Genomic DNA, 14,334 nt, shown 5'->3' on the forward strand with positions numbered 1-14,334 from the left:
TAGAGTTTTCCATTGTTGTCCATTGCTCCCTGAACATGAACTCTGTGCCTTTACTCCTAAACCCTGCTCATTTCTACCTTTTCCAACTTTTCATTCCTACTCCTAGTTTAAGTGAATTCACTAATCCTCTTCCAACTAATTCTCCAGTCACCTCAGCTCATGTGTTTTCAACTTTCTGTTACTACTCAAACTCAGAGATCTGCAAAAAACTCTACTTTCCACTCTCCTAGTATGACAGAAAACAAATAATCTGTCTGAATTAAGAATTCTTATTTTAGTTGTTAAAGTTGCTATCTGTTTCCTTGGTTGCTCATACTGGGAGACAATGAATTATTTTTCACATTGAATTATTCTTAAAACGAAAAATGTCTTTTCAACTGCAACAAACTTTGAAAAGAACAGTTTTTCTATATTAATGCAGAAAATGTCTTAATAATAACTTAATAAATCTGGGGCTGGACTATTTCTTCACATCACTAATGTGGCTTAGAAAGTGTTTTCCAGTATCTCAGGTATCTGCTGTTTATGCTGCAAGAAAAGAATGGTATTTATGCAAATAATGAGACATCTTCCTTCAATAAGATTACAGTTTATGTCCCAGCTGTTGAGGAGTAATGATGCAGGATGATGAGCAGGTAGGCAGGCATGACAATTCCAATACTAGTATACTAGAATTTTGTATCAATTCTTTACTGCACGCACACTGTCCCTTTAACAATATACATACACCATAAATCTTGTTATGTACAAGTGCCTTTTCTCTGGACAAGAAGGACATAATTTATAATTTATAAAATTAAGTACATTAATTTATTAAATTAAGTAGCCATAAAATGTCATGATAATATTTTAGTATGGCTGAAGAAATACCATCATTGCAAGTTTCCATATATTTGGCTTAGAGTTGATAATTCAATATCATCTTTTAAGGTAATATTTTATTGGAAAACAAGGTTTTATATTGTTGGAGAGCAGTTTCCATATTTTATTGGGATTTTTTTCCCCTGAAATTGGTGAGATTTGTAGTGACTCTAATCTCTTGAAAAAATGAATTTCAAAGACATAGACTAGTGTTCCTACATAATTTTCAGTACTGCAAAGTACAATTCCATTGAGCCTAGATGATAGAGCCAAAAATAGAAGGCTAGATGAGACCTCCTCCAAGGTCACCTGAGCTCTGTCCATTGATGTTAATGAAGATAAGGATGTTCAAATTTGATCTTATGGTCAACTAAGAACTGACACGGCACATAAGGGAATGCAGCAACAAGCTCTCGTGATCTTACATTTCTCAGTGTGTCACTTCACACTGAAACAGCTGAAAAGAACTGAAATATTCTGAGAAATAAACTATTGCAAGTCTAAACAGTCAAAGTCACAAGTATGTTAATATGAAGGTCAGTTGTCTCCTACATCACCAACTGGATGGCAGAATATTTTGGCATCAGTTTTCAACAAGAGACTAAGTGCTCTCTTTCCTCTGGGAATCAAGGTCTGCATATACAACGCCTAATAATCTCAGGAAAACACAGAAAATAACAGAATGCTATTGAACACTTATTATGAATACTGAAATGAGATTTAAAGTTACCGAGCAAGAATCAGGGATAGCTCCACACCATAAATACCTCCTCATTCTTCCTGATTTATAATTTGGGCCTTCTTGGATACATTTAATATTTATACAGATGCATAAAGGACAGTATGCTTGTGTGTGTTTACCTGTAATTTTTTTTATCATACACACACATACCTATATATCTCTATATATATACACACATGCATACATACATACATATACATACACCTCTATATATATAAAGAAATCTCAAATGCAAAATATAGTTTGGGATACATTTCACATACAGATGTTCTTCATAACTTTATCTTTGCTCATAACCAGAGATAGTGTCATTAAACAACTGTCTGAATAAGCACTCCAATCACTTTTGAATTATTAGTTCATTTAACAAGCTGCAATCATGTTGAATGTGTAGTTCTAAATTTTTGGTAAACCTGCAACCAACTAACTGCAACCTCTCCCACACACATAACATTGATTGCTTCGTCCCCTCCATTCTACCTGATTAAACCAAAGAGTGACTCTTATACCTCAGTTATAAATGTCAGACCACCCAGTCCCACATGCTGGTTAAAACAAACACACCCTCACAAGCAAGAATCTTTAACTGTTATTGATTTTCTTCTAGACTTTTGAAGCTACAATATCAGAACTCATATGCTTGTTTTTTCACACCATGTTAAATTGCTAATAGGGGAATTTCAAACATCAAGAAGGTACAATGTTTTTCAAAACAAAAATTAACATTCAACCAGCAATTCATGTAGCTTCATAAAGTGACCTTAGCAGTTTCATGCTTTACAGGTTGAACCAACCAGAAACTGGTTGTCTTTGTTTTTAAGTGATACTTGGACAGTTAGAAGTCAAATCCTGCATATTACCAAATGAGAGCTAATGAGGATTTTCACAGTTTAGCATGCACAAATCTGATGGAAAACCAGAAAGAGTGGTTTTTTCCTGCCTACTTTAATCACAAACCTATATGCTTTAAAATAACATGGAAAATGTAATTTAAACTTACATAGCAAAATTATAATCACTTTATTCATATTAAACATTTCAATTAAAAGAAGATATTAACAAATACTTTGGGAAATTTTTATTAAACTTTCACCCAGATGAATTCACTTTTTAAAGCTGTATACTTTTCTAAAAAAAAAAATATTCAAATAAGACATCCTGAATATCACTGAAAACATTTAGGAACACAGACAAGATGACCTTGGGTTGCTCTTTCTGGCTTTCCAGAAATCTACTTAACATTTAATATTAAATTTGGAGAGATACACTTACAGCATGTGCTCCCTGTATTGTCCGAACAAGGTTGATTCCTTTCCATACATATATATCTCCATTCAGTGCACCGGAATACGTCACTTCATCCCTTGCACAGGCGAGGCACAAGATAGTCTGGAGATCTCCGGTCTTGCCAAAGACACCACGTTTTGGTGTCAACGAATTGCCACACAAGCTCCAGAACTGTAACATAAAGGGATTTGGAAAGATGGTTATTCTGCTAATACTTTAGAATTTAATATGCACATCTGAAAGAGAAGGACCTTGCCTTGCAAAAGACATCACCATTCACCTCCTTTTCCATGCCTTAGTTCTCTAGTTTAACAATGTTTTATGTTACTAACCAACTTTATCTTCCTGTAAAAGCATCATAACAGGGTAGTTGGGAAGGAATTTTGGGATATCAGTGTTAAATCAAAGTAAAATTCTTTCAAATAATAATTTGTGAGTCGTATTTTCAGTCATTTTTGAAAAGCATTTCATAGCAGAATTATCGTCCTTAGACGTAAGACTTTTATGCTGAAAATGCTGCATTTGTACTTTATGCTACTTCATTCATTTAAGGACGCCACCTAAGCATGTGGATTTCTGATAAGACTTTATTTGCTCTGTTTGAAGGCAGCTGGTTTTATTGTAGATGTGTGTCTCATCAGAACCATGGATCACATAAAGTAGCCATCTGAGGCAGGGATTAAGAACTTCCTAACAAAATTTGTATGCAATTGCAGCAATCATACAAGCATGAATTCCCTCCTAAGTTACACAATATGTACCAATGAATCCTGGGCTAAATCCTGCAAAGTCTCTTGTCAGAGCACAATACTTGCCAACTAAGTCTCCAGAAAAATACTAGTTTCTGAGGCCTCTGCAAACAAGAAGCACTTGCATATTCCTTTCAAACCCTCCTGTCCAAACATGTAAACGTGTACTGGAAAGTGAAGCTGCTGAAGTAATCCAATGCAAAACATGAAAGCATCACTGCTAACAGGTTACTCTTACATTGTCTCAGCATATAGAGTTTCCTGCATATGTGTTTATGGGACACAGCAAGGCACTCTGTTACCAATAATCAATTCCAAATTCTGAGCAGACTTCAATTAATATGGTATAATGTAAGAAGTTACCATGAATAGATTTTTGTACCTGAAAAACTGTAATTCAGAAATAATCAGAAATTACCATTACTGATTAGAATGACTAGTACTGAATAGATAAATCCAAGTAATCTTTACTAAATGTGCTGGTTTGGGCTGGGATAGTTAATTTTCTTCACAATGTCTGGTATGGGGATGTGTTTTGGATTTTGCTGAACACAGTGTTGATAATACAGAGATGCTTTTGTTATTGCTGAGCACAGCTTACACAGCCAGGGGCTCTTCTGCCTACCTACTGCAATGCTGGTGAGGAAGTTAGGGGTGCATGGGAGGTTGGGAAGAGACACAGCTGGGACAGGTGACCCAAACTGACCAAAGGGATATTCCAGACCATATGGCCTCATGCTCAGTGTACAAAGTGAGAGGAAGAAGGGACGAGGGGGACATTTGGAGTCATGGAGTAGTCTTCCCCCACTGTTATGTGTGCTCTTGTGGAGATGGCTGAACACCTGCCTATCCCAGTGTTTTTGCAGTGAATGAATTCCTTGGTGGCCTTTGCTTGCACTTGCAGGTTTTGCTTTGTCTGTTAAACTGTCTTTACCCCAACCCATGAGTCTTCCAGCTTTTACCCTTCCAGCTCTCTCCCCAGTCCTGCTAGTGGTGGAGTGAGCAAGCACCTGGTTGGGGCTTAGTTGCTGGCTGGGGTGAAACCATGACAGTAGTATTTTTTTAACTAAAGCACATAGACCATGTTGTTGCTTGAGAAGCAGCTACACAGTCACTGCATAAATTGAACACCTAGCTCCAATGTGGAAGCGGGTGATGTAGCTAAGTAATTCCCCAACATGAATTCACGTGGAATTATCTACATAACTTGACTATTACAATTTGCATAAAATATCATCTGAGAAAAAAATACAATAGTAATAAAAACATGTAAGAAATTCTTGGTATCAGAAAGAACAAGAAGGTGTGGTTTAAGAAAAACACACCTCAAGAAAAATCTCTTACCTGATCCAAATGCTTAAATTCATCTAGAATTCTGATTTTCCATAATGCTTCCCCAGGAGAAACAGCAATTATTTTTAAAATGATGTTGCTATTTAGAAAGGCTTTGTAGAGCCTTAAAAGTTGCTCAAAATTTTGCTTATCTAGATAGATACATTTTGATATCATAAAGCCATCTTAAATATACTAAATCACTGCTGGCAAATATTAGCTTACTATTGGCATAAAGGTCCTCTTAGAGAAGTAAAAAAAAAAGATCATTATTAAGCAAGTTCATGGAATTCTGTAACTGACATGCTAAACACTATGCCAAATCAGATTTATGCAATCTAGCCAACAGATTTAAGACTTTTTCTAGTAGGCCATTAATACATATTACTCTAAAAGTTCATTGTATAAAAAGCAACACATTTTCCCCACCATGGGAACCTACACACAACAGCAATACAGAACTTTCAAGCTGCCATCTACTGCTGTTATGTGGTAACACAGAAAACAAGGCATGGGAGGAGACTGACTGTCAGGAAACACAGCTCCTAATCATTAATAATCCTGCTGACAAAGTTAAACCTGAAAAAGAAGTTGCTCCTGCACAGCATTTCCTATATGGATCAAACAGAGCCTGCTTGAAAAAGACATGAGCTGTCCAAATTATGAATTCTGTAACAGGTACAGAGTGCTCCAAATGACAAAGATTCGAATACAAGCAGGGAAAATAATTAAAAGAGAGGAAAATGCTTCTTCTCTTCCTTTCTCTTCCACTGTCTCCTCATGCTCTCTGTAAATGTTAAGAAACAGTTTTTCAATTAATTTCACCTCTGTAGTGCAGAAATTCATTCACTGTTCAAGATTCAGAAACTTGAGTACCTGGAGTCACCTGTGCATGTGCATCCTGTCTTACACTACTCTGGATTTCAAACAGCAAGTTTTAGAGAACCTAAATTTTAAATTATATTACAGGCATTACATACAATGCTACTGACAACTGTCTTATTCCTACTACATTACTTCTGCCAGGCTGTGAAGTCTTTTGAGCAGAGGAGGTCTGTTTTTCACTATACAGATCTTTTAAAGTACCTAGTGCTGTCAGGTGTGATTCATGATTGCACTTATAAGAACTTAATATATAATATTATTCTTATACAGGGCTTTCCATATTATCATTCTATATTCCTTTTAGATTCTATTTTTATATGTTTTATAGAACATATATTACTGCAGCTTAAATATTTTATAAATGAAGAGTTATTTCATTACCTTGATGTGTTTTACACCACAGCTGACGAGCTTGTTTGGCTGGTATAAATCCCAAGAAATATCAAATATCTGCACAAAAAAACCCAAGGATGTCAATAGAGATGGCCTTTCTAGCATGGGACAGTTAAAACAGTAAGAATTTTTAGCAAATTAACAGGGAGTCAGAAATGCTTTAAATGGAACTATTGGAAAGACTTTTTTATCCTCTCATTCCATACTGAAATTTCAATATATACCCAATATAGTTCTGGCTTTTTGTCCCTAGAGTAATTAAAGCACATGATAAAACAAGATTAAGGTTCATTTACAGAGTAGAAAAAATTTAAGCAATTATTTGCATTTTGATTTCCCATATGGGGATTAGGGTCTAAGAAGTGCATTAATTTTGCAATTCCCCTGCATGTTTTCAGTCTCAACAAACCATACACAAATAAATATTGAGATACACATTTTATTCTAGAAATAAATGCACACATCTTAAATATCTTCACGTCTTTAAGCATATCAACCTTTAGGCAAATTCAATTTCTAAAACAAAATGGTTTTTGTTCAGACATATGTCTAGTATGTATCTACAGACATGGTTTAACAAACTAAAATGACATTGATGCTCAGACTATTTAGTTATACTTACTCTGTCTGTATGACCAGGAGCCATTGATAACAATTTTCCTTTTCTCCAGTCCCATACACAAACTGTGTTTTTCGAATCCAAACCAACCGAGACCAAACGCTAAAAGTGTCCAAATTAAACAAATAAAAATAACTCTATATATTAATGAAAGCTAAAGTCATAGTTTTGAATGAGTTGCAAAGAACATGTAACATATTTGAGGTAGAAGCAATATAGAAGAAAACATAAGCTATATCTTACACCAAAGCTTACACAGATGCATCTTTTCAGGTACAACATCATGGCCATAAAGATCTTCTTAGATGACAACATCTTTCTGATTTATAATATTTAATATATAATTATACCTAGAACACATGGTGAGCTGCAGTCAAGAGACATTTGCAAAGAAGGAATAACCACTGAAGCTAATGAAAGTGTATGTGTTTATCTTTAATTACATGTAACTTGCAGAATTTAGAATTTCTTTTACAAGTTCAAGAGATATGGAAACAAACAAAAGATTAAAAACAATTAAATGTTTTTAAAGTCTTTTCCTTGATTCGTCAAGACACATATGAGTAAATATTTCTTTCTGAATGCTTTATCTAAAAAAATTAAAAAGGTCCCAAACATAACTTCATGAAGTCTTTATTATTCAGAAAGAGTTTGAAGCTATTTACACTGTAAAACCAGGATGGACAAAAAGATTATTCTAAAAAAATCAAGAAAAATAAAATTTTGAGATCTTCCTGTGCTTTGCAGCCTGTCTTGTCTTGACTGTGAAGACACTTGGAACACATTTCTTGACACAAATGATTGACTAAATTAGCTGCTTGTACTGTAACTGTAAACCAGTCAAAATGCTATTTTTCCTATAGAAATTCTCAACAGAAAGACTAACAGAATTGCATTTAAAAAAAAAAAAAAGCTGAATGATTTTGTTTAATATTTAAAGAAAATGAGTATTTTTGTTCTGTTTTTTCATGAATTGTGCCATTTTGATATTTATAAATTAAAGTTTTTCAAAACTTTTGGCCAAAGCTTTTTTTCACTGTTCAGCAGTTAATACTTACACATATTAAAGACAAATTTAGCTTCAATTTCTACATATTCAGTGAGGTTGTAAAAATGAAAACAAACTCCAAACTTGAATCATAATCTTTTTTTCCCCAAAGACAGAAACCTATTCCAAATAACATAATTCCTTTACTGTATGAAAAACTCCCAGATTATGAGAAGAAAAGTAAACAAGTCTAATACAATTTCTATCCATACTTCCTATTTATTAAAACTACAAAAATCTAACCTTTCTATTCCATCTTTGAAAAGTTAGGGTATTCCAATCCTAATTTGATGTATCTTGACCTTAAATGATGAAGGTCATTCAAGTGAGGGAGTGACACAAGTTTACACAAGAACAATATAGAGAAAAGATATCGCTGTGAATTAGAAATTACGTTCTAGAAAGAACCTGACTCCAGAAGCTGACTTCCTAAACAATGAGAGGTCATTTCAACAAAGTCAGAACATTCCTACAATTACATGTTTTAAAAAGAAACAAGTTACGGGAAGGCTTTCCTCTTGTGTTCAACACAGCTACATTTGATATTATTTTAAGGACAGCAACTAGTCTCTACAATACATCCTCACCTTAGGAAGCAGCAGTAACTAACAGACATTAGCAAGCTAAAGGAACTAAATAGAGAATATAGCTAAATGTGAGTATCGCATTGCAAGGCTGAGCAAAAGGGAAAGAAGTGCTTCGCAGACCAGGAAAGCACATCTCCAGAAAGGATTTTCTCAGTTAATACCTTTTCAGCTGCTACCTAACATGCAAATGTAACCACTAAATTTTCCATTTCTAATACAACAGTCAAGAAAGCCTCTTTACTCAGAGGAGCAAGTGTCTGGTAAAAACAATCTGGTAAAAACAAAAATTATAGGTGGCAGCTCTGAGAACCAATTTACTACTCAGAGAATGTTCAAAAGGAACAGAATGATAATACAATGAAACCTATTTCTTGACTCTTAGATGTGTGATACATGAGTCTGAACAAACAATCAAAATGTGGAGAGCCACCAGTGAATGCAAAATGAATGACAGACAAGGGGATACTGCCTGAAGGAGTGCAAGATGAGTAACACAAGGGGGCTGCCATCACTCTGGGCACAAGACATGCACAGGGGAGTTCCACTGTCTCTGGCCATTTGGTCTTACCCTGAGCTGTGGCCCACAGACCACAAGAACCTCCCTTCCACCTCATCTCCATTCAAAAAGCTTTTGAAGCTATAGTTTTCCTGCCAAATTTAAATATTTGGCATTCATGTAATGTAATTTTTTTCTTCCTCATCTTGAGAATAGGCAGATAAAACCTAAGACAATACACTTTCTTTTTTTTTAAAAGAAAAACTATGTGACAAGATTTCTAACAGATAAACTATTTAGTCAAGTGTTTGAAAAAAGAATATTAATTACATACCTGACCATCTAGATCAAAGGCCAAGCAAGCTATACCATGTGTATGAACGTCTTTCAGAACAGATACAGTTTGCACAGTGTATGAATCCCACACGCAGATATATGGTTCCTTTCCAACTTGACCTGTTGCCACCAACACACGTTCGGGGTGCAAAGCAAGACTGCCAAAAAAAAGAGACATAAAATATTTCTTTATGAAACTTTTGTATTTGCCTAGTTTTTTGCCTTGATTTTTTTCCTTTAAAATTATTTTACAATATTATCCTGTGGATACTGGATGATAATAAAAAATCATTTTGTATCACAGATTCCACAGTAGCTGTGAAATTCTAAATATAGTACATGCCAATATCCTTCTTGAATTTAGCCCTCAAAAGCTTTCTACATTTAAATTAATTGCATAATAGTCAATAATCCTCTGTTCCAAAAGCATTTTTGGTAATTTTGGTCAGATTTTCATGCACTGAAATACCTTTTTTCCTTTCTTTCTATTTCTTAAAACTAAAACCGCAAACGATGGAAAACAGAAGTTAGTGTTTTATTATCTACACATCAATCATCGATGGAGAGAGATGTGCATCTCCAGAAGCTCTTTATTCCACACAATATTTGATTATTTGTCCTTTTTATGAGAGGACAGCTTCCTGGAGCTGTCTCTCTGCTGTCTGTACAGCAACCTAAAGCATGCCTAGCTTAAACTAGAGGCAATGACTACACTTCAGATGACTAAACTGAAGAGTGATTATCTTAAATGTCTTAATTTTAATACAGAACAATTGGGAATAGCTGGTTTTGAATAATTATTAACTCCCCACATTTCTAATATTGTAGAGAATTTTCTTATAGTTTGTATTTCAGTCTTTCAGAGTGCACTTGAGGATCATCAGAGCTGCTTTGCCAGATCTGGGACCAAGCTAGGAAACATTCTAGTCAGCAAGATATTTCTTCGTTTTGTTTATGCCAGCAAGCTGTAAGGGAGAACACGAGGTCTGAGGATTCAGATTTCATAATACAGAAAAATAAGAATAGATTCTAACAGAAACCCACACAAACTACTTGATCACAGTCAGTCCACACATAGTAGGTACAGCAGTCCAGAATGATGTAGAAATACCAGATAGAAGTCAGGAAGACATAATTTCCAAAGCTGACTGTTTAATGTAGATAAAAAATTTCCTAGCCTGATGAAACCCAGGGTAATGAATGATCGTGAGAGACTGGTGGACAGAACCACTAAAAACACACAGAAAGCATATTTGTCTTCTTAAAATTATTTGGAAAGGAGAAAGGTCGAGAACTTTGCAAAGGTAAGATGATCTTTAACTTGAACACAGGTTTTGATAAATAAAGTTCAAAGGGCAGAGACAAAGAAAGTCTACAAATATAAAGAAAAACAGCAAGGTTAAAGCTAACCAGGAAATTACCAGAAAAAAAATCTAATTCAAAAGATGTATATGTTTTCTATATACAGAAAGAGCAAGAGAAAACCACATTAGAAGATGCTTAATATTTCATGAAGTTACATTACTGTACACAATACACCTTTATATTTTTTCTGTTTTAAAATAGCAGTTTAGTTGGTTGATACTGCTTGACAAATTCCACATGCAAAACTGAGCAGAACTTCTAATTTCAAAGTTGAAAAGGTAAAAAGCCCTGAATCTTTACATTTTTCTATGGGAATTTCTGCTCTTGGCTACTCCCTGTTATCCTCAGCACCAGGATAAAGTAACCAGTATTTTCCCACTTTTCTTCACAACACTTCCAGAGTTGTTTCCCTGTTCTTCCCTTCTTTTTTTTTTTTTTGACAGAGCAACTTCACAATTAAAAAACATTACAGAAAGGAGCTGGCAGCAAAACTTACCACATTTCAATTCAGTTCTGCCACCTAATACTGACTAACACCTGCACATCTCCCAGAGCACACAAAGGCAGATGGTGTACTCACAGGAAAAAGGAAAAACATCTGGAGGGAGAGAAAATGCTGCATCCAAAATAATCTGGTTTTTTAGAATGGCACCACAAAAAGGGAGTGCTTAGACCAAATGGACGATGAAGAAATTTGAAAAAGGAAGCAAAAAGAACAAGCAAGAAAAAAGAGACAGAAACTAAGAAGAAAATAGAAAAAACACAACAGTCTTATGTCTAATTCATCACCTCTTCAATCCTGTCCTGATATGTGCTACAAGTTCATAGTGCATTTTTAGACAAGCAAAAGCCACACCACATGTACAACAAAACACCCAGACACCACTGTGGACACACATACATGCAAAAGCATTCCCACACCACACCTTAAAAGACAATTTATAGCAAACAAAAATTATCTCTGTATGTTTTTAACCAAAGCCTAGAGTCTTTAGAGAAACACAGTGTATCAGAGATGGGACAGACAACAGTAAAGCACTACCAAGGGAAAGGAGAACATTGTCCTTAGCCCAAGCATGCCAACTAATTTCATTCAAAGAATATTAGGTAAATATAGAGAAGGTTTCCTCTATTTCTAATTAATAAATGGCAAATAACAACTAATAGCAGCATCACAATATTAGTTCTTTCTACATCACAATACAAAATACTGGCTTAAACAATTGAGCTCAAATTCTGCCTTGACAGGATAATAATACAGCACAAATTAAGATACAAAGCCTGTATTTTCATCACAACAGACAACACTGTAGAATTACCAACATCCTTCCCCTATCACTGCAGTCTCTATATTAAACTACTAATAACTTTTCTAGACAGTCATTGAAAGAAGAAAAAAATAAATGTACAATAAATACTTTAAGACAACAAGGTTTTCTTAAAAATGCAAGTATGGTGAGTTTAAGGGAAACAATTTAGCAAAGCTGTTAGCAGCAGCTGAAAATACACCTACCTGGAAATACCTTTTCTCACCTTTTCTTAGAGACCAAGGAGCAAAGGACAGCTTAAAGTACTACCTGTAAGTATTGCATCTCACAGGTATCAGAGCAGAAGAAAAAGACAAGTATGGAAAAAGTCAAGGGGCTATTATTTCTTTTGCCAATGCTAAACAAAGTAACTACTACACATATTTACAGGATTTTGATATGAGACATGAATGGTAAGACAATGTTTTTCCTTAATAATAAAGTGCTGGCTATTATTATTCCCATGGGGCACCATGAAGAATTATGGATCTGAAATTTTGGGTCCCCATGAAAAATCAAGGATTAGATTCCAATTTTATGCAATGTGACTCTTTTCAGTTCTTTCATTGGACTATGAGCAATCAAGCAATCCCTATAAGCATAGCAATCAATACAAAAATACAGTACCTTGATCTAACCTCTAGAGCAGAAGCATCGATAAAATTCACATACTTGAGAATGTTCATTGTTACAACAGCCCTGAGCAAAATATCTTAAATACCTTTCTAGTGCTGAAGGAAAGAGTTTAACTGGAATGGGTGCCCAGAAATAAGTAGCAATGGACTCTTTCCATACACAGACTACACGAATTCATGAGTGTGATGCAGTTAACAGGAGCAAACAATGAGTTCGACCTCTCCCTGGATACTCTGGGTATGATCTTCAACACACCTCTTCTGAGGTGTTAAAATCTCACAACTGTTGGGATGGCATCTGCAATAGCTGCTTGCCATTCATCCATTCTGTACCTGAGATCAGGCAGAAAAGTATGGGTAAGGCTCAGCTCTAAAGGCAGCTTTCAAATCTGCCTGTGTGGGACCTGTGGGCTTAGGTACAGCTCCTCACAAATATTTTCTTGCGGTTTCTTTTTTCTTTAGGGAGAAGGAAGAGGTTTCTTAGTGGCATAAGAAGCTCTGTACTCAGAAGAAAAGGACACATGTTCCCTTTCCTGCACTCAGAAGGAGAGAACTCGTGTTCCCTTTGCTACCCTGCTAATGAGAGCTGGTATGACCTAGCCAGGTTAGACTGCTGAAAGTGTGCTTGCATCTAGCCCACACAGCTAGACTGTAAACTGGTGCTTGATTCCTTTGCTCGTCCTTGAAGGATGACTAAGCTGATGAATGAGATACTGCTGCTTGTCCAAAAAAGGAAACAGATATTCCTAATGAGACAAGTTCTTCAGGCCTTCTTGTTTGCCTCTGGCCTTTCTGACCTGGGCTTTTCCACAATAGATATTAGATCTAATGTAGTGTCTCTGTAGAACTAGATATGTAAGAACATGTCCAAAAGGCAAAAGGGATCACGACAAAAAGCAAGTTTTAAGCTAGCAAATTGCTAAGGCAAATTAATTTTTAAATTGGCTCTAGGACTTGGTACTTCTCAGAAGAGTGCAGAAATAGAAAATTCAAAAAACTTGCCTGTCATTATTGCAACAAACTAAATAGCTGGACTTGCAGTGAACTGTGATTTCCACCAATATGTATGAATGACAGGTCTTTTCCTAGCCAGATACTCAAATTGGGCTGAATTTTAGTAGTAGAATTTTAACAGCATACTGAAAAGGGATATGTTTCTCATTTCAAGCTCCTCATTTTCACACATACAGAAAAGGTTCTTTCTCCCTTTTAGAGCAATATGTAAGCATTTCCCAACATTTTCACCAGATCCATGCACTGTACAAGACCAATGATTATTATATTAAATACTAATGGCAGCCAATGAAAAAAAAATAAAACCTGTCCATGTTGTGTCTATATAGAATGAGACTAGACACAGGGACAAGACCCTCCAATTTGTGCAAGGTTTGTAGTGACAGGGGATACTGAAGGAGAATAATCAATAATAAACTACTTGATAATAAATGAAATTAAGATTCTTTTTTTTCTCATCTTTACTTAAGTTTGTACTGAGCATTAGCAGGCATTGATTAATACAGACAAGCTGCAGACAAGGATACAGTATTAAAGATGATGTTTCCTTAGCAACAATATTGGATGAAAATCCAAGAATATATTCATGTGACTACTCCTGAGCTTCATAAAACTAGGGCACCAGTAAAAATGCACAAAAGAATACTGCAGTAAAATAACAGCATCTCAGACATCTAT

The 14,334-nt window shown here is 35.3% G+C and overlaps 1 protein-coding gene across 3 annotated transcripts in view; it reads right to left on the minus strand.

The window, feature by feature from the left end:
• EML5 (EMAP like 5) overlaps positions 1-14,334 on the minus strand; it is a 96,669-nt gene that overhangs the window by 65,833 nt on the left and 16,502 nt on the right. For all 3 annotated transcript variants that reach the window (XM_086894223.1, XM_086894222.1, XM_086894224.1), the window contains exons 2-5: positions 9,334-9,493; positions 6,872-6,970; positions 6,238-6,306; positions 2,876-3,061 (exon numbers count right to left, since the gene is read on the minus strand). In XM_086894223.1, coding sequence (XP_086750349.1) covers positions 2,876-3,061; positions 6,238-6,306; positions 6,872-6,970; positions 9,334-9,493 — 514 coding nt within the window. The remainder of the gene's footprint in view (positions 1-2,875; positions 3,062-6,237; positions 6,307-6,871; positions 6,971-9,333; positions 9,494-14,334) is intronic.

Source organism: Cyanistes caeruleus, chromosome 6, assembly GCF_971803275.1.
Source record: "Cyanistes caeruleus chromosome 6, bCyaCae1.hap1.1, whole genome shotgun sequence".
In the NCBI taxonomy this organism is placed as follows: domain Eukaryota; kingdom Metazoa; phylum Chordata; class Aves; order Passeriformes; family Paridae; genus Cyanistes; species Cyanistes caeruleus.